The sequence below is a fragment of the Balaenoptera physalus genome (assembly GCF_965194825.1).
Source record: "Balaenoptera physalus genome assembly, chromosome: 12".
Lineage (NCBI taxonomy): Eukaryota > Metazoa > Chordata > Mammalia > Artiodactyla > Balaenopteridae > Balaenoptera > Balaenoptera physalus.
This window is the reverse complement of record NC_138897.1, coordinates 64,730,473-64,752,865: the sequence shown is the minus strand read 5'-3', so window position 1 is coordinate 64,752,865 and position 22,393 is coordinate 64,730,473. Positions and strand designations below refer to the sequence as shown.

The window sequence follows — 22,393 nt, the reverse complement described above, 5'->3', positions numbered from 1 at the left end:
GGACGTTAAGAAGCTTAGCTTACACTCAGCCTCTTTAGCTTTGCCTTGGATCAGATTCTGACACCATAACCCAATTTTAGTCACTGACCTCTTACCTCTTTCCTGGTGATTAACCCCCCAGCCTTATACTCCAGGCTTGGTGCCTGGATCCTGGTATGATGTCCCTGCCTGGAATCTAAATTCCTTTAGAACTAAAGGGCAGCCTGGCTTATTCCAAGCCTCCAGAGAAACGGTCCTGCCCCATGCTCTGAGCAACACTGGCTGGGTTCCTGCTATGTGGCTGTCTGTCCTCGCGGGAAAACATCTGTCAGGCCGTGCTTCCTCTTCTCGCCTGTGACCATACTTCTCCTCCAGCCTGCCCAGCCACCAATGACTAGACCCAGATTAACTTCCCTGCAGGAGCTGGCCAGTCTAGCCCAGGGTTTCTCAAATTTTGTTGCACGTTAGGAGCACCTGGAGAGCCTTAAAATATTTTAATGTCCAGACTGCACCCCTTACCAACTGAACCCGAATCTCTGGGAGTGGAAATGAGCATCAGTATCTTTTCAAACTCCTCCATTGATTCCAATTTGCAGGCAAGATCAAGGAGAGGCAAGCCAGGGACTTCTGTTCAAGGTGTGCTCTGCCTACCAACACCATCAGCATCACCCAGGAGCTTGTTAGAGATGCAGAAACTCAGGCCTCCAATCCCAGCCCTACTGCACTGGAATCTGCATTTTAACAAGATCCCCCAAGTGGTTCTGAAAGCTCTGATCTAGCCCGTCTCACTCTGTCTGAACACTTGTTCTGAAAAATGTTCATAATCGAGCAGGGTCTTTTTCTTCTTTTAATTGAAAAGTATAGTAGTATTAGAAAAAAATTGAAATAATAATTCATCTTTCTTGAGCATTTAGTGTATTCTAGGCAGAGTGTAGGTGATTTATAGACATTGGATCATTGAATCCTTAGGACAAAGTTTCTCAGCAAAACCTTCCCAAACTGCCCAATCAATGCTTGGTCTCAAATCCTCTATCTCAGTGAACTGTTGTTTCCTTTACAGAACTTATTACGTTTATAATTTTAGTATACTTTTCTTTCTGTCTTAACTGTCAGACTGAATGTTCCACAGAGGTGAGAACCTGTCTAGTTTAATGGTGAATCCATCGCACCTGGTACTTAACAGGCACTTAAAAAGTATTTGTTGAATGAAGGAAGTTGGCACTATTATTATTCCAATGTTACAGATGAGGAAACTTGCCCACAATGTCATTTCTAGTAAGTGAGGGGGAATGAGAGCTGTCTCTGAGCCCGGCTCAAGTTCTTTATCATTGCTAGCAGCACCTACCCCACCACTTGCCCTCTTATCAGCTGAACCCAACTGTTTTCTTCTGTATCCTGCCTTCTAGTGTCTTGTTTACACATGTGCTTATTTTATATAATTACAACCAGGATGCCCATGTTAACTGGAATTTTGCTTTTCTTACTTAACTTAGTGTTTTTTGTAAATTTTAAAAGTCTCATACTTTAAAAATGGGTACATAATAGCTTATCACTTGGTTACTGTAAATTATTAACCATTTAACCCTTGCTTAGCATTTAGGCATTGTCATTGTTCTTTATTTACAGGTGACATTGAAGCCAGCATCTTTGGGTGCCTGGTTGAGCTGAATTTCTACTTTCTCACAAAACATGAACATTCTTATATCGTTTTCACCTTGAACGGGCCACCTCTGACCTTCCATGGTGCTGTAGCTAATTTAGATATTTCCAAGCCTGCTAAAGAATGGGAACATTTGCACTGCAGGGTTTCATAAGACACGTAGAATTGTGACATTTTTACTGTTCCACCTTACCCAAGCTTGTTCATTAAATTGGCTTCTGAAATTCTTCTTTCGCTGAAATCTTTCTGCTTAATTTTGAGCAGTGACAAAACGGGCCAACTTGGCAACTTTTTTGATGCTTCCTATTCACTCCTCAGATGTGCTGACCCTTTCCCTAAATCAGGAGCCTGAGTTCCCTGTCTGCAGTTCAAAGACAAGGTCTGATTGAAGTCCGGAGGGACTTTCTAGGAACCCAGGATATGGGGGGGACAGGTGACCCCTCGTGATTCCCCTGTTGCCTTTCAGCTCATCCTCCACGGTCTCAGGGCAGCTAGGGAGAACGCGGGACCAGAAATCAGATCTGGGGACTAGCTCTGGATGGGATATTCGCTGACATTGGGACCTAAACCCCCTGAACTCACTTCCTCATCTCTCATACAAAGGTAATTGCATCTTCTAGAACTGGGAAGATCCCATGAGCTAATCTACACGAATGCTCTTAAGACACTCAAAAAGATATATCTGTATGTGTATAATGTACATACAAAGTTATTTCAGTGCAGAAACACTTGTAATTCTGTCTAATATTAAATGCTCAATCCTTGATTACTTATTAAATACTGAATGTCATCATTGATTTGTTAATTAAATACTTAATACTTTAATACTTAAATATTTTAATAGTTAAGAACGTCTGCATTTTAAATTCAGTACTGTGATGAGTACCTTCTTACCCAACCATATTGCATCCTTTTTTTTTTTTTTGATTTATTTATTTTTATTCTTGGCTGTGTTGGGTCTTCGTTTCTGTGCAAGGGCTTTCTCTAGTTGCGGCAAGTGGGGGCCACTCTTCATCGCGGTGCGCGGGCCTCTCACCATCGCGGCCTCTCTTGTTGCGGAGCACAGGCTCCAGACGCGCAGGCTCAGTAATCGTGGCTCACGGGCCCAGTTGCTCCGAGGCATGTGGGATCTTCCCAGACCAGGGCTCGAACCCGTGTCCCCTGCATTGGCAGGCAGATTCTCAACCACTGCGCCACCAGGGAAGCCCTGCATCCTTTTTAAAGGGCCAAATTCTACCTTTTTGTTCTGTACTTCTATGATTAAAAGTAATAATAATTGCTAATATTATAATGCTATTTTATTCATTAAGTGCGGAAGGATATGTCTTGAGAAAAACTGTAATTGGTGAGGTTGTTAAATTGATTGACACAACTGAAATAAAGTTATCTCCCTATCAGGCAAAAAAAAAAAAAAAAAGACAAAAATGAGAGCGTGGGCCGTAATAAGTGACTTACGTTATCTTGCATGTTTATATTGTGAGAAAGTGAGATCTGCAAAGTGTTATGAATACTTTCAATAGAAAAAAAATCAGAGGAAATTAAAAATTCTTTAACGGGGACCAGATGTAGTTTTGAAAAAAGAACAAAGCTGTTGAAATCTCCTGTTAAGACTGAACTCCGCTCCCCCCTATAAGACCTCTTTCTTGAACAGTAAGGGTATGCTAATGATAATAATTAAATCCAAGCGATCCTTCTTGCCTTTCTTAGGCAAAGCGGGAAACAAATTACAATTTTCAGAAAAATCTTCACAAAATCCTTTGCCAACAGCAGAGCAGGGAGGCTGGCAGCTAAAAGCCCCAGAGAGTCCCTTCCTGGGAGGTGAGGCTCTCGGCCAGGCCCGGGCCACCATCCCCTGGGGGACAGGGGCGCCGGTCAGTAGGCCCGGGGTCCCATCCTCGGGGCGAGGCCGGGGCCCCTCGGGCGCGTGCTGGAGGAGCGGCGGGCCCGGCGGCGGCGGCGCGGGGTCCCGGCCTCGGGCTCGGCTGCAGGGCCGCGTTGGGGCGGGAAAGGTCAACAGGGCAAATACTTTCTCGGATCCATCCGCCCCGGCCTACTTCGGCAGAACTCCCCCCCCCCCCCGCTCCATCCCGCTTTTCTCCGCCTGCCCCGCAACTCGGAGCCCGCGGCTGCAGCGGGTCGACCCCCACGCCACCCCCCGAGCTGGGGGATGGCTCTGGCGGGGCCCGCGGGCCGAGCGCGGGGTCCTCGAGGGGGAGGAGCCTTGGGGGGGAGGGAGTCTCTGTGGGGAGGGGTCTCCGGAGAGGGGGAGGAAAGCTCTCGGGGCGGGGGGGAGGAGCCTCCATGGGGAGGGCTCTCGGAGTGGGCGGGAGGTCTCCTTGGGGAGGGTCTCCGGGCAGGGGGAGGAGGTCTCCAGGGGGAGGGGTCTCTGGCGACGGCCGTGGGGCGGGGCCGGGCACGGCGGAGGTCGACGGGGGTGTGTCCGAGGGGCCGGCGGGCAGCGCAGGCTCGCGCTCCGCCGAGTCCTCGCGCGCGGTCGCGGCTTTCTCCCCGGAGCCACCCGAGCGGCAGAGACGAGATGCGTGGCGGCGGCGCGGGGCTGGCGCTCCTGGCCTCGCTGCTCTGGGTCGCCGCGCAGGGCCAGCAGAGAGGTGAGCCCGGGTCGCGTCCCGGTCCCCTGGCGGGCGGGAGGCTACGGGACAAAGCCCCACGCCCGGCCGCGCCTGAGGTCGGTGCGCGCATCCGCGTTCACCCCCGACCGGGTTTCAGACACGTGGGTCTCCCGCGCGGCCCCTGGAAAAGTCGCCCGGCCGCGGGGGAGAGGGCTGAGGGAGCACCCCTGACGGACGCAGCTCCCTCATCCGCGCCTCGGGCTTCCCCTCCTCGGGCTCTGAGTCCCCGGGTCAGGCTTGGCGACCTGGGAGCCCCTATGGAGAGCCGCGCTGGCCCGGCTCTCGGTCGGGGCTGCGGCGGGTGGGCGGAGAATGAATGGGAAAGGCACCCACAGAGTCCCCGCCACCGTCCGGCGGCGGAAAGCTGGTGGTCCGCGGCCGGGAAAGGGGGCGGTACTCTGGCCACTCGGGGCGGGCCGGCGCGCGGGGAGTGCGCGGGGAGGAGCGGACGTGGGAACCGGCCACGGGCGGCGTGCAGGCCTCGGCCGCGCCTCCCGGCCGCGCTGGGTGCAGGCCCCGAAGTGGCCGAACCGGCCGTTCCCTCGCAGCACAGGCGGTGGTCACTTCGGGGTGAGGGAGCGGGAGCGAAGGGGGACTTGGACGCTGGTTGGCTGCGCGAGCACGCTGACTCGCGGGGCAAGGTTGGCGAAGAACAGAAACCCGAAGCGAACTTTCAAAGCTTCTGTCAATGCCCCAAAGAAAGGGAAACCCCCCTCCGGTTTCTGTGGACAACACCGTGCCCGCTCTCCCCAGAGGCTAAGTCTTCCCGGCGCCGGCTGTTGGCTAGGCGTTCACAAATATTTGTTGAAAACGTCTTAATGTATGCAATACGTGACCGCGGGCATGCTCCCACAAATACACGTGTCATTAAAAACGGAGGAAAGTACAGGTCAAAAGTAGGTAGGCGGTGTATATATGCCAATACACTACTATATATAAAACAGGTAACTAATGAGAACCGACTGTATAGCACAGGGAACTCTACTCAATGCTCTGTGGTGACCTAAAAGGGAAGGAACTCCAAAAAAGAGGGGATATATGTATACGTATAGCTGATTTACTTTTCTGTACAGTAGAAAATAACACAACATTGTAAAGCAACTAAACTCAAAAAAAAAAAAAAAAAGTAGGCAGGCAGAACGCGCAATACCCCGTGGGAAAGATGGGTGTTTGGCACCGTGCTGAGCTGTGAACTCTGCAGCCCGTCCCATTCATTGGCGCATTCGTGGTGGAAGCGCTGGACTGGAGCGGGCGACACGCTTTGAATGGCTGAGCGTCCGCTCTGCGCAAGGCGGGGGCTGGGATGCAGGGAATTTACATACTTATCCCGGGAAGAAAGGGGCCGGCCTTGCGGGAGAGCGGGCTTGGACTCTTCGAGCTGAACGCCTTTCTCTCGGGTTGCTGACAGTGAAAAGCCTGGTTTCCCACAGGGTGGAGGGAGAACAGCTGGACTCAGCTTCCTTGTTCTAAGAAATTGAAAGTCCTGGACTGGGGAGATGCCCTGAGTGTTTTCCGCGCCCCTCTGGGCTCAGCACTTGGCCTGGGCGGCTGTGAATGGTGTTTGGAGAAAGTGGGACCGCGTGGGGCTTTCCTGCTTTAAGATGCTGCGGAAAACCACCCACTGCGTGGGAGCCTTTGAATCTTTCACACTACCTTCCAGATTTTCAGTCCTCACCCCACAACCATCACCCTTCCTAACAGGCACCTTTAAGGGAGTTTTGACTTTTTAAAAAATAAGTTGGGTCCCCATATATATAGCATGAATGACTAGTGAAATGGTGTAATCTGGTCATAATATAATAATAAAATAATTCTGACTAGCATCATCAGTGAGTTAGTTATCTGGTGCTTATATTTTTTAAAACAATCATCCTGTAGCATTCAGATGATTAGGAATTCTCTATCATTTCACAGCCTCTCTGGATTACTTTACATTTCATGGTATGTGACCCAATAGCTCAGTTCCTTTGAGATGTAACCTGTGTAAAGTGAGCTATTCCTAAGTATAAAATACTAGGTGCTATATTTCTTTTTTTTTTTTTTTAATTATTATTTTTATTTATTTATTTATTTATGGCTGTGTTGGGTCTTCGTTTCTGTGCGAGGGCTTTCTCCAGTTGCGGCGAGCGGGGGCCACTCTTCATCGCGGTGCGCGGGCCTCTCACTATCGCGGCCTCTGTTGTTGCAGAGCACAGGCTCCAGACGCGCAGGCTCAGTAGTTGTAGCTCACGGGCCTAGTTGCTCCGCGGCATGCGGGAATCCTCCCAGACCAGGGCTCGAACCCGTGTCCCCTGCATTGGCAGGCGGACTCTCAACCACTGCGCCACCAGGGAAGCCCCAGGTGGTATATTTCTAACAATAATGTTGTGTTTCGTCCACAGCTGGCAATTACATGGATTATAGTTGCTTCACAGGTCAGCTCGGCAACTCTTGTTTTGAACTGTGTTTTTTTTTTTTTTTTTCCTTAGTAAAAATAGACAATTCCAAGGATAGAGGAAAAAATCTATTCTATGACTAGAGGAAATTTACTTCATTCTCATAAATGATGTAGCATTCAAATTTAGCGTGTATGTGCTCCCCAGTGAAGTGTGTGCCTGAATGGCTTTCAAAGGTTCATTTTTCTTTCCTGTAGCTGTATTCCCCAAGTAAGGGCCAAGAAAAATACTGATTTTAGTAGTTGGAAACAAGGATTGTATAATAAAAACATCACTGCCCACTTCCTACGTATCCCAGACTTTGGCCCATTCCTTTTTTCTCTTCCACTTTTCCAGACATTAATATAAAGCCTACATCTGTAGTTAATATAGCACGATCGAGAGTTCAAATGCAACAAAGATATGAAATAAACACATGCTGTTCCATAGTGTCTTGTGCTACTCTTAGAATCGCGAGTATTGTAAAATGTTATATGACCACTTATTTCAAGGTAATCTTCCTTGAGACACCCTACAATTTTAGAATAATTCATTCATAAGTTCCTACAGATATTCATTATCATCTACAGTGGGTTTTTATGGAGAAATGACAAGATATGCCTTTAAGCTTTAGGTGTTTTACTTTTTGGCTTTACAAGCTGTGGGAAATTGGGCAAGTTACTTAACCTCTCTGTGCTTTGGTTTCACCATCTGTAAATGGGAGTAGTAATGGTGCCTCCCTGGAGAGACTGTTCATGATGAAATGAAAGAATGCAAGATAAGTTCTTAGAACAGTGCCTAACCCAGGATCAGCCCTCAATAAGCATTATCTAAGCATCATTATTACTATTTTGCACAGAACTATTGGGAGGCCCTCTTCCCAGCTATATTCTCTGGAATTTGGAGTCTGGGTTTGGAATCAAGTAGTCTTGGGCTCAAATGCCAGACCTGTCACTTTGATGAGCCGTGATGTTGGTTAAGTTTCTCAGCACCTCTGGATCTGTGAAATGCAGAGAACTGATGTGATTCAGTAACACAGGGAGAAAATTGGCCCAGCGTTGGGGATATCAGCATCATAGGCACGCAGTCCATGGTGATGGTCTAACTGTCCCGCTTGCGGTGCGTCCTCACCATCCTGGACCCACATTCATTTGGGCGTTAAAACTTGTTGATTTTACCTCTTGAAACTCTGTGCAATCCATCTCCCATTTTTGTCCCCACTGCTGACTAGGCTCAGGAACTGTTTGTCTTTCCCATGAAATATTGTGACGATTCTCTCATTGGGCCTCCCTCTTCCTCTTCTCTCCATCTTCAGCACCACCATCACCATGATTTTTCTAGAAGCACCACCCTAAGAGGCTTGGACTAACGCCTCTCAAACTCCTGACTTCATAACATGGACACGCAAAATGACATTGGAGAATCCCATGGGGCTAAAGGAGGAGGCTGGGACCCAGCTGGCCTGCTGGCCCAGAGCTCAGGGTGTTACCTGGGGAAGAACGTGCCCCTGTTCATAGCTGACCAGCGATGCCAGGCACATGGGCTATTCAGTGCTGGACAAGCCTCCCATTTGCGGTCTAAAACCCCCAGAAACCTTCCCGGTCCCGTCATTGCTGAAGTATTTATGATGTGCCCTTCCCTGGACTCCTGGTGCTCTGGTCCCTTAGTGCTATTGTTGTCCTTATCCTGGTGGCCTAAGCAAGTGGCTTACTGCTCTGTCTCACCCACTGGCCTGGGCTTCCTGAGGGCAGGGGCTGTTTTATTCCCATCTGGGTGTCCATCGCTGTGCAATGTTCCTGGTGGTTAATAACTACCTGTCTTGGCTGAGCCACATTGAGACTAATATCTTTATTCACGAATCGAGTAACTTTAAAAACTATTTTTGAATAGGTAATCTATGCCCATGGTACAAAGTCCAAAAGATGCCAAAGGGTATATAGAAAAGGTTAAGTCACCTACTTTTGAGGCAACTAACGATTTTTAGTTTCTTGAGTATCTTTCCTTAGATGTTTCTTCATGTAACTCTTAAAAGCAAGCTACTTCCTAAAACCTGCTTCCTCCCTAGCACTTCCTAATAGTATAAGAAAGGTACTAGTTATCTCCTGATAAAACAGGAAACACTCTTCCTATATCCACTGCCCTTCCTTCATACTATTTCTTTAATATCCCTGCTGCCGGATGTTAAATGCATCACTTAATCAATGTCTACACTTACCGACTTTTCACTTTCCAACTTGTCCCTTTCAACGTGGCCTTTGACAGACGGTATTAGAGCCTTGTTTCCTAGATCTTTTGGAATTTAAAAGCTAGCTCATTGATTGCTTTCATGACCCTGTAGTCCTTCTGAAAGTATTGCTTACTGTAGCATTAATAAGCTATTCCTGAAGCCGTAAATAATTTTTTAAAAATATATTTAGACGATTTATGATGTAGAGAGGTTAAGTTTAAGAATAACACTATCAGAAGTTAAGGATAGTGTGTTATTTATTTTTCCAAAAAGTGTGATTTATTACTGGAACAACAATGGCAGACACAGAAAAACTTAAATTTAAAAAATAATTCCTGATGAATAAAGTTAAGCCTGTACCTTGAATACAAAGTTAAGTGGAGATAACCAGAGAGAACCCTTGCTCTGAGACCTTAGCTGAACGTGTCACTGATATTCCTCAGTAATGTTTGGATGAACAAGATAAACTATAGTCTCCTAAGAAGGATGTATGTAGCTTATTTACATGCTTGCAAATAATTATTTTACTTGTTTTATTTCTAAAATCCCAGCGTGTATCCATGGACAGTTGAGTAAATAAATGCATTTCAAAATTAATAAGAAAAAACTCCTTTATAGAAGTAACTTAGGTAAGTTCGTGAACTTGGGTTCTGTTGGGACATGCCTGCCAGGGAGCTATTTCAATGTAAAATGCCGCACTCCAGCTGGGTTCATTGCATCTTCATGTCCTTTGTACTGAGGTGACAGCGCTCAGAGTAACCATTTCAAGGCACAGATGCTTGCCACCAGCGTCTTTGTTTTCTCAAGGCTGGATCGGGAGAGCTTTCTTTGGGGTAACTTGTTCCCAGTGATTTTGTGTCTTGCTTAGGGGCAGGAGACAGACAATGGAAACACTGAGATTCCACACCAGCGTGGTGGATAACATTCTTGCCTAGGTAAGCATTTACCTCAGAGGTTAATCCAGAAACGATGCTGTGGAAACACATCAGATGCTGAATTCAGCGTGTGTGTGCATTTTTTCCCTTTTTTGATTCAGCCATTTGAAGTCTGAATCTCTTCATTCCTGAACTTATCTTTGAAGTCGGATCTGCTGGCCCAGCAGGCAGTATGACTCCAGTTCTTGTGCCAGAGAACCTCCTGCCTTGCTGATGGGAATGTCAGATTTAGCTCCATGAGTATTTATGGAAAGTGCCATCTTTTCCCATTCCCTGAAGGATTTCCTGCATTTTGTTGCATTGCTCCCTAATTTCCTGCCAGAACCTCAGGAAACTCTTTACAACAATATAAAAGATGCTTAAGTTTAGCAGATCATTTTTAGTTACGAGGGGACATTCAGAAAGGAGAAAAACCTCACTCCACGATGCTGATTATTGTACACCCCACTTTTAAATGTCTTCCAACCTCTTTGTAATGGCAGGATTTTACTCACTAAAAGCGATTATCTTGTTATCTCAGGCCCAGCACAGGAATTCTTTCCTGCTCCAATGACTTCTTTCCCTATTTTTCCCAGTTTATGGCATTCTTTCGGTCGCCTTGGTTTCATCTTCCTTTTCTTTCTTTGCTTTTTTTGTATTCCCCCTATCTAAATCATCCCTCTGCATTTTTGCTTCTTCCTTTAAAAAGGTCCCTGATCTTTCTTTTGCCTTTGTTCCTCTTTATTGCACTGCAGATGGTCACTGTCTGTCCAGATGGCTATAACCAGCCACTTGGAATAAGTCTCTGATGGCAGCATCCGCTCACCTAATCTGGTCCCACATGGCGGTGAGACGGGCGCTCCTTAACCACTGTCTTCATAACGCACGCCCTGGCTTCACCCGCTGGCCGCAGCCGTCCGTCATCCCCCCAGATTCACAAAGTCAGGTATTGACTTCGGGCTGTGTGAGTTGTTCCCGTGACTCCCTCACCTGAGTGGCATCCCCACTCTCTACCTGAAGCCTCAGCCGATCCCCCATGGCCAGTTGGTCCCCGCCCCAGGGCAGACTTGTTTTTATGGCCTCTATGGCCGTTTTTGAACTTGCCTTGTATTTTGTGATCAGTCGGGGTTCCCATCCAGCCAGAGTTGCCATCTGGTCCTCTTGTGGATGGCTTGCCCAGAATGCCATCGATCAAGGTCAAAAAGAGGGGACATTTTTCTTTCAAAGAGCAAAACCTTAGCTCCCCGCATTTCTTTCCACACACAGATAACTTGGGGGCACAGGTTCTAGTGCTGGGACCTGAGCCCTAGGCGGTGAGAGGGCAGTAATGCCAACAAACCGCCCCCCCCCCCGCCCCCGCAGAGGCAACGGGGTTGCCTTAACAACAATGAAACCCTTACCCAGCCCCTGGATCGCAAACCCAGCCCTGAGCCCGGCTCCTCTCGGGGCAGGAGGTCCTCCAGCTTCCTAGATTTCGTACCACTGGAGGGAATTAGGATTCCACAGGTCTGAGTAGGATCTAGAATCTGTTTCAGGAAACCTTATTCCTATCTGGATACCAGAGGCGGAAGGAATTTTCCAACCGGCCTTCAAGCTGAGCCTTTTGGGTTTCTAGTTTAGATAGTTGTTTCCAGAACTATCTTTGCCACTTGGTGTACTTTCTGTCCCTGTTGCTCTGTCCTGTGGTGGGCTAGCACTCTTTCCCCATCCTCAAAATTCCCACTGTCCATCCTTCAGCCCCTTCCTTCTGAATCTCCAATTCAGGCATGTCTGTCTTTGTTTTTGTACGTGATCTGGTTTTCCCAACTCTTTACAACTCTGCCCTGGCTTCACGGCTGCACTTTTGTTCATTCTAGAAGTTTGGGGTGGGGAGAGTTTGAGATATCCATGAACGTTGTGAGATGCCTTTGGGAGCTCCCCCTGCTCTTCTTGTAAGGCAATGGGCATTTTAAATCCTTGATACCTTCTTGGGGTAGGGAATAATGTTTTCTTTTGGAATCGTTGTCATTTCTAGTCCGTGTTTCTAGATTTTCCCCCGTGTTTGCTCATTCACTTACTTGCTCCGAACGTGTTTCATGCACCGAACGTGTAGTGGACCCTCGACCTTCCAGGCCCCAAGTCGGGGTGTGTCCTGAGGTCCTCGTTCTCAGCCGCTTTCCTCATTATGATTCCACTATGGACATTCTTGATGGAATTGTTTTTGAGGAAGTCCAAGTGCATAGCTAGAAAGAAATGTTCTCCATGAGAAATCATGGTTGAGGGGATTCAGATAGCACAGGTGGAAGTTAGCATGTATATTTTGCTTGCTCCCAGTCACATAAGTTCAGGTTGCAGCAAGCAGGTTCCGTGGCGGGGAGGGAAGGGCAGAGGGGAGGGGCAGCGAGTGCCCTGCGTTAGCTTCCTCACCAAACCCCCAGCTGGGTGACATCTACTCCTCCAGACGCCCTTTGTCTCAGGGGGCCTCACGGCTCACCTGCTTGGCCAGCTCTAATGTGCGTGTGGAGAGCAGGTACAGTTAATTCAGAAATTCTCTGTCTGGGCTGCTTGTTAGATTTTAATCACATGAATGCCCAGGGCCCCTGCCTCAGGGACTACAATTTATGTGGTCTGGGGTGGGGCCTGGTCATTTGCATGTTAGAAGGTTTTTTCAGTGTTTGGCTTACGACTTCCCTTCAAGCTCCAACAGCAAAATAAGAGCCTTTCTTCCTTCTACATCCCTAACACACACCATACCCCACACCACACACACCACACACACACCACACACAACAGACACACACACCACAGACACATACCACACACACAACACACACACCAGACACACACCACAGACACACACCACACACACACTAAACACACCGCACACACACCACACACACCAGACACACAACAGACACACACCACCCACAACAGACACACACCACACACCACACACACATACCACAGACACACACCACACACACCACACACCACACACACACACCACAGACACACACCACACACACACACCACAGACACACACCACACACCACAGACACACACCACAGACACACACCACACACACCACACACACCAGACACACCACAGACACACCACACCCACCCACAGCCCACCTACACTGACCTGCAGACCAGCTCCCAACTAAAGGCTTAACGGTACTAGAGGGTGCTGTACTTGACTAACCCCAGACTGATGGAGCCGGAATCTGGACCCGGCCCATCTGCTGCATTGGGGCAGGTTCTGCAGGAATGGCCAGCCGGCTGCAGATGCTGGGATGAGTCTAATGTGGCCAATAAAAGTTTCCCTTGGGCCCAGAAAGCCGTTGGCATCTGAAGCCTCCCAGGGGTTAACGGGCCGTGAAGCTGATGGGGTCATCCCGTCCCTGTGGAATTGTTTCAGTGGCTTCTCCCTCTACTGAGCAGGACTTACAAGGCCCTCTGTGGTCTGGCCCTGCTCCAACCTCTCCACAGCTGCTTCTCCCACTGCTTACCCTTTTGGGGCCATTCTGACGCATCTGTGGTTCCCATAATGTGACATGGTGGTTCACCTGTGACACTGCCTTATTCTGGTCCACCAGTCATCCAGGTGTGCCTCCTGCTTGTTGCCATAGCAATCTGTGCACACCTCTGACCAGCACGTCATTTTGTAACGGCTTGTTACCTTGCCTGTGTCTCCTATAGGGCAGAGATTTTTGTTCTTCTTTCTAATACCTACACAGCGTCTGGCGTTTAGTGTTGATTTTGTAAATATTGGTTGGATGAATGAATGAAAGTCCCAATTCAGACAAGCACCAGGGGCTGTGAGGGAACCCAGAGGATGGATAGTATTGAGAGGTTCAGACAGACAGGCGGTTGGGATTTGAGAAAGTCCCTAATGAGGAGGCGGAGTGATGATTCCTGGGCAGAGGTGGGCTGGGAAAGGACAGATGCCAGCTCGAGAAGGCTGGGAGGCCTTAGCAGGTACCCAGACAGGATGCAGGGATGGGGAACAAGAATGCAGGTAACCAAGCTACGGTAGGAGATAGTCAAACATTCTGGGGACCAAAGCTCACATTCTGAACCAAAACACATGACCAGGGACAACCTCCTAGCAGAAACACTAAATCCAGATGCTTTCCCTGCTCGCAGATGGGGTCCAATACACAGAGAGAAGAGCCACAGAATCTGGAAATCAGGAGGGGCTTGACAGCTTGAAGAGATTATTAACCTTTTTTTCCCCATATACCAATTCAGTACAAAGGAGAAAAAAGGATTACGTTTTTGTAATTGAAATAATACTGAATGACGAATAAGGCTTAAAGCCCAGATTATATTTAACAAAATCTTATTTCTAGATTTGAAGCCACTGACTTCTAGGCATCTCAAGCCCACAACTCATTAACTCACATATTCAATAAGTATTTGTTGAGTTTCTAGAGTTCTGCACACTGGTCCTTGAACCCCTAGAGCTGTAGTCAAGCAGGCATAAGAAGTGCCCAAGGAATCCTAGGCTACGTGTGTCCATCAGTTCAAATTTGGAGGGATTTTTGTTTCTGAATGCCTGGACCACCAATATCACCCCACTTATTGCTGTAAAATAGTGTCACCGTAAACAGAGAGAGAACTCTGATTAAACACTGCATTTCTACTGAACGTGTTTCCTTTTAGTTTGAAGACTGTGACTATAGAACACTCTATTTTGCCTTGACTTCAGTCTTGTTGGCATTTGTTGACTAGCTCTTGGAGTTACATTTTTATATAGAGTTTTTGTTTAAAGGAACTCTACCTGCCTGCCTTTGGAGGACGTTGTTTAAGTGGGGAACAGCTGTTCTCCTCCAGGCATTTTGGGCTAAGCCAGCCTGGTCTTCTCAGGAACAGAACAAAGGCATACAGAATTTATGTCACAGATGGATTTTTGTGTGATAAAAATCACTTATTACTGAATGAAAGAATGGCCTATTCTCTTTAGAAGTATGAGCATAACATCTAGTGTGCCTTTAGTAGCTTCCAACCTTGTTGGTTTAGTTTTAATTATTAAAATTGACTAAGTTAAGATGTGCCTCATTTTCTGTGGTCAAACATTCCCTGAAAATTTGTGCATAAGACAGTTTTCTGTAAATGAAGTAATTTCAAATTCAATATTCAAATAATTCTGACATAATATTTGAAGGAATCAGCTAGATTTTCAGTGTATAGTTCTGGACTCTCTTTTGTTCTATTGACCCACGTGTCTCTCCCTGTGCTAACATCACACTGTCTGGATTCCTTTGGCTTTGTAATAAGTTTTGAACTGGGTGATTTAAGCCATTCCGCACTTCACTTTTGCTAAATTGCTTTGATAGTTCTAGGTCCTTTGCATTTCCATTAGTATCAGCTTGTCAATTTCTACAAAAGAGCCAGCTGAGATTTTGATAGGGATTAGATTGAATCTGTAGATCAGTTTGGGGAGAAGTGCTGTCGAATAATATTGAGTCTTCCCGTCTATGAATAAGAAACCTGTCTTCATTCATTTAGATATTATTTAATTTCTCTCAGAAATGTTTCACAGTTTTCAGTGTCTTGGTCTTGAATTTCCTTCGTTAAATCTTTTCTTAACTATTTTATTCTTTTTCAATAAAAAAAGCCTGGGAAGTATGGAGAGCTGATCTGGTCCTTCTTTGATGCCCATGTGCCCAGGATCCCCTGTTAAGTGTTTGGCTGGTCTAGCCATCTGTATCTTCCCCTACTAGGATGGCAACCTCAGCTAGCCGAACTACAGGGTTTCCCCATTTGTTTTCTATTTAGTTTACAACTTTGTCAGCATCACGGAGCATCTGTTTCCACTCTCTGCTCCAAATCAAGTCAGCCGTCCGTCTCCAGCACTAAAGCTGCTGGTTTTCAGGGCTCACCCTGCCCTGGGAGCGGGGGTGAGTATGGAGTAGACCCAGGCAGAAAGCTGCTCTCTCTCTCACAGTCTGACCTGAAACCCTAGCAGCCTTTCATAAAGAAAAGCTTCCCAACTTGTTGTTTGTTGGTTATTTTCAGAATCCTGAAATGGTTGTTTTTGAAAATTTTGTTCAGTTATATAACTGTTTTTGTCAATCTCTTTACTTACCATAGCCAGAAGTCCCACTAAAATATTTTAATTTATAAAAATATCTTGACTACCATGAAATTCTCTTCCTGAGATTCTATTTCTGTTGTTTGTGATTCCGTTAACAATCCACTAATTTTACTAATAGCCCATTTTAAACATTTTCCTCGCTAATTAGCAAAGTATGGGTGTTGATGGAGACAGAGAACATTGTGGTGAGTGCCCCAACCCTGGACAGTCTTCCTTATTGGAATACGCCCTGGCCACCCCAAGAGACGCATCATTGATTTTAATACCAGCTGCAGATGGGTAGTTTAACCTAAGTAACACACACACACACACACACACACACACACACACACACACACACACACACACACACGATATCACATGCACCAAGTCACTGTCTTTATATTGAAGTTTCTTAAAGTTGATTTCACATACTGTACTAGTTACTGTTTATGTTTAGAGGATGCTCATCTTGAGTCAATCAGTTTAGATCCTCGGTTTCAAGACACTCAAGTGGGGGAGGGCTCTGGAAATTGCAACCCCCAGGAGGGAACAATTGCCGCACTCACAGAAATTCTGGACTGGCCAGTGGGGAACCAATCTCAGAGGTTGAAAGAAGGGCTGACATCCTTCTGTAAACAAATTAGGCTCCTAACCATGCTAGCTTGTCCAGTGTAAAGGGCAGAGGATTGGAGAGTCAGCAGGGGGAGGTCTGTGCTGAGATGCCGACCCGAGGGGGAGGGGCAAGTATGGAAAGTGCCACTTAGGACTAAAACAGAGAGAACTCCCCGTCCACAGTCCATTGGTTGAAGAGGTGCACTTTGCTCAAACTGGGGGACCTACATGTGAATCCTACTGCAGTGTGCAGGAGAGACAGGCTATTTGGTTTTTACTGGTTTGTTTGAAAAGAAAATGTATTAAAGAAGATGTATATGAAACGAGGACCTACTATATAGCACAGGAAACTATATTCCATATCTTAATAATAACCTATAATGGAAAATAATCTGAAAAAGAATACACACACACACACACACACACACACACACACACACACACAAACATATATAAAACTGAATCACTTTGCTGTACGCCTGAAACATTGTAAATCAACTATACTTCAACTTAAAAAATAAAAAGAGAAGTTGTATATAAATGTGGCCTGTTTGAGAGTCACATATTCATGCGGTCCAGGGTGGGTTCTGATTCACTACTAATGTGTGGAAATAGACTAAATTTTCCCTATTATCATAATGAAAATATAGGGAAGAATTCAGAAAATGAAAGAAAAATAATATTAGAAATCTTAATTTAATATGATGGGGGAGGAGGGCTCAAGGGCACTGCTGTGTCCTTGACCTTCCCCAAGTCTCTCCAGCTGTTTTCCTCGCTAGGATGGGGAGACAGCCCCACCTTCTGAGAATGGCCCTGTTTTTGCTCAGGGACTCTTTTGAAAACGCTTCCTCTCCTCTGTCACCTAGACCTGGACCATGTCCTGGAAGCTCAAAGGCAAGGTCCCAGGGCAGCCGGGGGGATGGATATCGTGCTGTCCCCTCTGGCCCACCCCACCCCCGTGTGTAAAGCCCCCTCCAGGCCTGTGTGAAAAGACAGCAGGTCAGGATACCAGCACCATCAGGACAGGACAGGCTGAAAGGGCTGGGCCTCTGTCAGCAATAGGCAGCGCAGGTACATGGCCTTCTTTAAAATTTAACATCACCGAGGCATTTCACCGTGTCTTCAATAGCATCATTTTCAACGTGGATGAACCAGCCAGTGGCAGCATTGCTCGGGTAGAACAGGACTGAGGAATCAAAACGCTGGTTTGCTTTAATAGATTGTCCTGGTTGATGCTCACGTGACCTTGTTTGTATGTTACATCTTAATTTTGGAGGCCTTGACCTTTTTTCCCTCTTTACAATAAGCCAAAAAACTTTGTTTTAACCAAAGTCCCGAATTCCCTCTAAAAATAGTTGCCAAAGGTCTCCAAAACGTAAATGCAGGATGGGGAATCTGGAGTTCTGGTTAAATAGTGACAGAAAACTCTGGAGGAAGTGTGATCTTACTCATCAGTCTGATGAACTTTGTGCCAGGGCTCGGCTGAATTGGCCAACCCCAGAGAGTTAGAGCTGGAAAAAACCCAAGAGACCATTTCATCTGCTGAAGTCAAAGCAGCAGCCCCAGGGAGATACTTAACCAGGAAGTAGCTCAGCCCCAGCCCTGCCCTGCAGAATCAGAATCTGCATTTGGAACAAGATCTCTAGCTGATTTGATAAAAGTTTGAGAAGCTCTGCTCCAACCCTCTCTTTGCCCAGTTGAGCACAGAATGACTTTCGTAAATCTAGTGCATAGTTCAATTAGAAGGATCAAATCTGTGGATGTCAAGGGTCATTTTCTATTAATTCAACCTTAGGTCATGTTCACTTTTCTCATAGCACCGTTTTCACGTTGTGTGTCCCTGTCACCAGGAACTAGAGCATCTTTTCCGTCTTTGCCCAGATTGCGCTGTGCTTGCTGGTGGGTTTGGGGAAACGTGGAAGGTCCTGCATCTTTCCCTGTGAAACTTATACTGGATTTATTTTAGCCACTGTTGAGATTCCACTCATTCCAGGACCCAGTGTGTTCACTTCCCATGCGTGTGATGCCTTGTTCTGTTATCCATGTGGGGATTAATCATATTGAACAAGGGAGTGCTGGGCACGTGGGGTGGAAAACCGATGTTTCTGTCCTCAGCCCGATATCCTTTATGTCGCTTCTCTTGTGTTTGGAAATAGTTTTGGGGGAAAGTATACACCTCCCGCTTTCCCCCTGAGAATGTGCCTGTATGGGGGATGGGCCTCTTCTGCTTTCCTTGGGACATCGGGTCATGCGGAGAGTCTGGATCACTTGCAGGGACGGCCAGCAAGCTGCTGTGACAGAGGGAAGAACTAGGTGTCTGCAGTATGACGAGGGCATTTTGAGTGATTTAAAGGAGGAGAATCCCAACTGAAGTTGAATGAAGAGCCTGCGTGAGGCCAGGAACTGAAGACAGTGATCACGATTCTCATAGACATCCTTGACTTAGTAAAAGCTCTAAAAAAATAGACAGATTATCACGTTAAGCTTACGTATCTAGATAAAGAAGCAGCCCAATCTCAGAAAAAACAATGGTACTAGAACTCAGAAAGTACAGTGTTATCAACCCCAGTGAGAATGATACCAAGATAATGTGACTCTGGACTTTTGATTGGGGTGTTTACTCTAGTTGTCAAATGTGTTTGTCTGTTGTTGGTCTCTGAGGTGGAAGATATTGCAAATGCTTTCGTGGTTTGTAAGCTGTCCCTCTCAGTATGTTCTGGAATGAATGGAGCTGTAATCCGGTAGATCCAGCCTCCTTGGGGTCATTGTCCTGGTGTTAGAGGCGGTAATGCATCGGGCGTCTCGAATGCCAGGTGATCCAGTCAGAGGTCCGTGGATGCTCGTGAGGGCAGTCCCTGACTGACGCTTTCACAAGGCGTATCCAGAACCAACTACATAATTTTAAGAGCTGGTGCAAAATGAAAATGTGGGCCCCCTTGTTTACATTATGAGAAATTTCAAGACAGTGTCAACAGGGCTCTAAACCAAGGGCGACTGCACACCCATGAAGTGGCCTTGGGTACGTCCCTAAAGAGCATGCCAAAGCTTTAAAGCATAAGCAAGTAAAATTTATATAATGGAGCACAGAAGTGGCAGAAGAAGGGGGAAGAAATAACTAAGACCTTGAAGCGTTCGTAGAAAAGTTGGTGGTTTTTGGAAACGTTTAGCTGGTTAGAAAATGTTGAATTAATTGATGTTTTTAGGTATTTAAGCAAATGATATAAACATTGTAGACATGATAAATGATATTGATACAAGCAGAATATAACTGCATTTTCATTCAACAGAGCTGTCAATATTCCACCTAAAGACTGCACTTGCTTTTTGATTTCCCTTTAAGCTGAGTTCCCTCCTGTAAGAATTTAGAGGAGGGAGGAGGGGCAGTGGCTTCCCAGGGTAATGGGAATAATATGAAATATTAAAATACTTACGAATGTTGAGGTGCTTTCGCGCTTTGCCTGTGTGCTATAGTGATTTCGATCCTGTAGAGCTTTTTAATTGTTGCCCTTAAATTTCAGTTTTGTGACAACAAAAGAGAAAACCTCTTGATGGATGAATTGTAGTTATGGTCTCTGCAACTAAACTTGGGTATTGAGTCAAAACCCACAGTGTCATCAAATATAAGCATTAAGGAACCTTTGTGGCAGGAGGAGGTGGTCTTGATAAGGTGTTATTTTCTACAGACAGTTTTCAGGCCTAGGTCCTCATAGCTTGTTTATCTTACAGTGAAAACCTCTGTCTTTGTCAAGGACACCTCAAGCCCATTGCTATGGAAATGGACTCTGGCAAAACCCTTCCAAGGCCTTTTGCCCACCACCCCATCTGGGTTTTCTGAGATTAAATTTCTTTTCATCTTCCCACGTGAGAAAAAAAGTCAAGCGTGTTAAATGCCAAACTCCCAGGAGCTGGGATTTGACTTCTCTCTCAAGTTCCTGTGGGGTCTTTCTCTCTCTCTCTCCCATCTTTTTTTTTTTCCCACTGTGCTGGAAAGGGCCTTGGAATCTCTAGAATATTTTAAAGCTTTTTCTTTTACTAACTGCCATCAATGATTAAATTGGTTTCGTCCAAAAACCAAGTATTTGTTTTTGGGGGGTGGGGGGAGGGGCCATTCGTTCTCTGTCTCGGCTGAAAGGGGTCTGCTACAGCCCACAGGGAACTCAAATCACTTTCCTTCACAAGTGCTCCCAAGTGGTAGAGTTTTGAGAAATAAAATAACTGGTAAGTTTGCAGAATTCTCATTGGAAACAGAAGCCCTGTTTGACACCAAGCAAGCAAAACTTTCATCTATTTCAACTTCAGTGTCAATGTTTTATTGTTTCAACATTCTGAAAATACTGGTATTTGATAAACAAAACAAGATCATTTAGTAATGATTAAAGTGATTTTAATTTATAATAAATAACTTGAAATAGAATGTCTTTAAATGGTGTAGTTCTGTTTGGCAAAATGTTAGTTGTAGGTTTCTTGTGGGAAAGAAACAGGAATAAGGAATCCCTTATTGTCAGAAGCCGCTGTCAATGGCTGATCAATCAGAAGTAAAAGTGGGAAAACAGTTCCATTTATAATATTTTTCAAATACACCTACTTCATAATATACATTTATAATATTTTTCAAATACACCTAAGGTAAAGGATCTGGGAAAATATGTTCAGATCATTTTTAATGGCATATTTAATATCTAACCTGGAGGTGTCCAGGCTTAAAATGGACTGTCCATTCTAATCATGGGTTTACTATCACCTCTATTAGAATCACTAGTGCCTGTAACAGCAGCTTTGGGTAAGAAGTGAGCATGTGGGATTTTGAGTCAGAAAGCCCTTGGCTTGAATTCCGGGTCTACCAGCTGCCTGCTGAGGGCTTCACCCCCTTGTATTGTTTTCTGGGAAAAAAAGTTTGAGCTAAGATGAATTGTGCCACAGCTTGTAAAGAGCCTCCTGAACATATCTTAGGGGTTGGGATGCATTACTGTAAGTAATTTCAGTTTAAACGTTCCTCTGTCTCTACCCCTCTCTCCTTTCATGTGTGGCCCTCAGCATCCACAGAGAGCGTGCCCTGAAAATACGCTCGTGTGCCAAATGTGGGAAGTCAGATGATAACCTGCATCTCATGAGGGTGATTGTATTCCCTGGGAGAGAGGGAAAGTTTTCATTAGTTTCCTCAAGGCATCTCGTCTTCTGGTCCCGCAACCTGGCTGGCATTAAGGACTCATTTTCCACTTAGGGCCCCTGAGCTGGAGGCAGCTGCTTCTCCAGGCCACCTGGTCAGGTGGCTGAGGACTTCACCTGAGCGGGACATTAACTCCTGCCTTGGTCCAAGCCCCTCTCGCCTTCACAATCCACCTGGATCAAAACGTCGGGGGCTGCCCTTGTCCAGGGATGAGCTAGGTTCGTGGCAGAGGAGGTGGGAAAGCAGACTTACAGAGTCACCTACGCCATGAACTCCTGGCTCCCAGCACTTTAGCCAAAGTGCTTTCCCTGCCTGGGTTCTTGACCTTTTGGCGCCAGTGGACCCCTTTGACAAAGCTCACAGACCTATTCTCAGCATGTTTTTATTGCAAGGAGAATACAAAGAAAGCCAAATGTATTAAACGATAGTGCTACCCCTGCATGGCTAGTCCCTTCTCATTTTTGAGGCAGCTGCTCAAATGTCACCCCAGAGATGCCTTCCCTGTCAGCTTACAGAAAAATGAGGGGGAGATCGCTGTTTACAAATGTACGTTTAACTCGGATCCAACTACACAGAGTTGCAAAGGCAACAACAGAAAGAATAGTAAGAAGAAGAGGAGAGGGAGGGCCGGAGGGTGGGATGGGATGAGTGAGTCGGGGGAGCGCTCCTGCTCAGCCTTCTGTGCAGGGACCCCCTGCCTTGGAGGAGGGTGGGGTGACCCGAGGGG

The 22,393-nt window shown here is 46.3% G+C and overlaps 1 protein-coding gene across 1 annotated transcript in view; it reads left to right on the top strand.

Annotated features, from left to right (window-relative positions):
- The first annotated feature begins 4,074 nt into the window (after positions 1-4,074).
- The window catches only part of LAMA1 (laminin subunit alpha 1), a 156,688-nt gene continuing 138,369 nt past the window's right edge, over positions 4,075-22,393 (top strand). Inside the window, exon 1 of the mRNA XM_082418548.1 lies at positions 4,075-4,248. Coding sequence (XP_082274674.1) covers positions 4,176-4,248 — 73 coding nt within the window. The 5' untranslated portion in view covers positions 4,075-4,175. The remainder of the gene's footprint in view (positions 4,249-22,393) is intronic.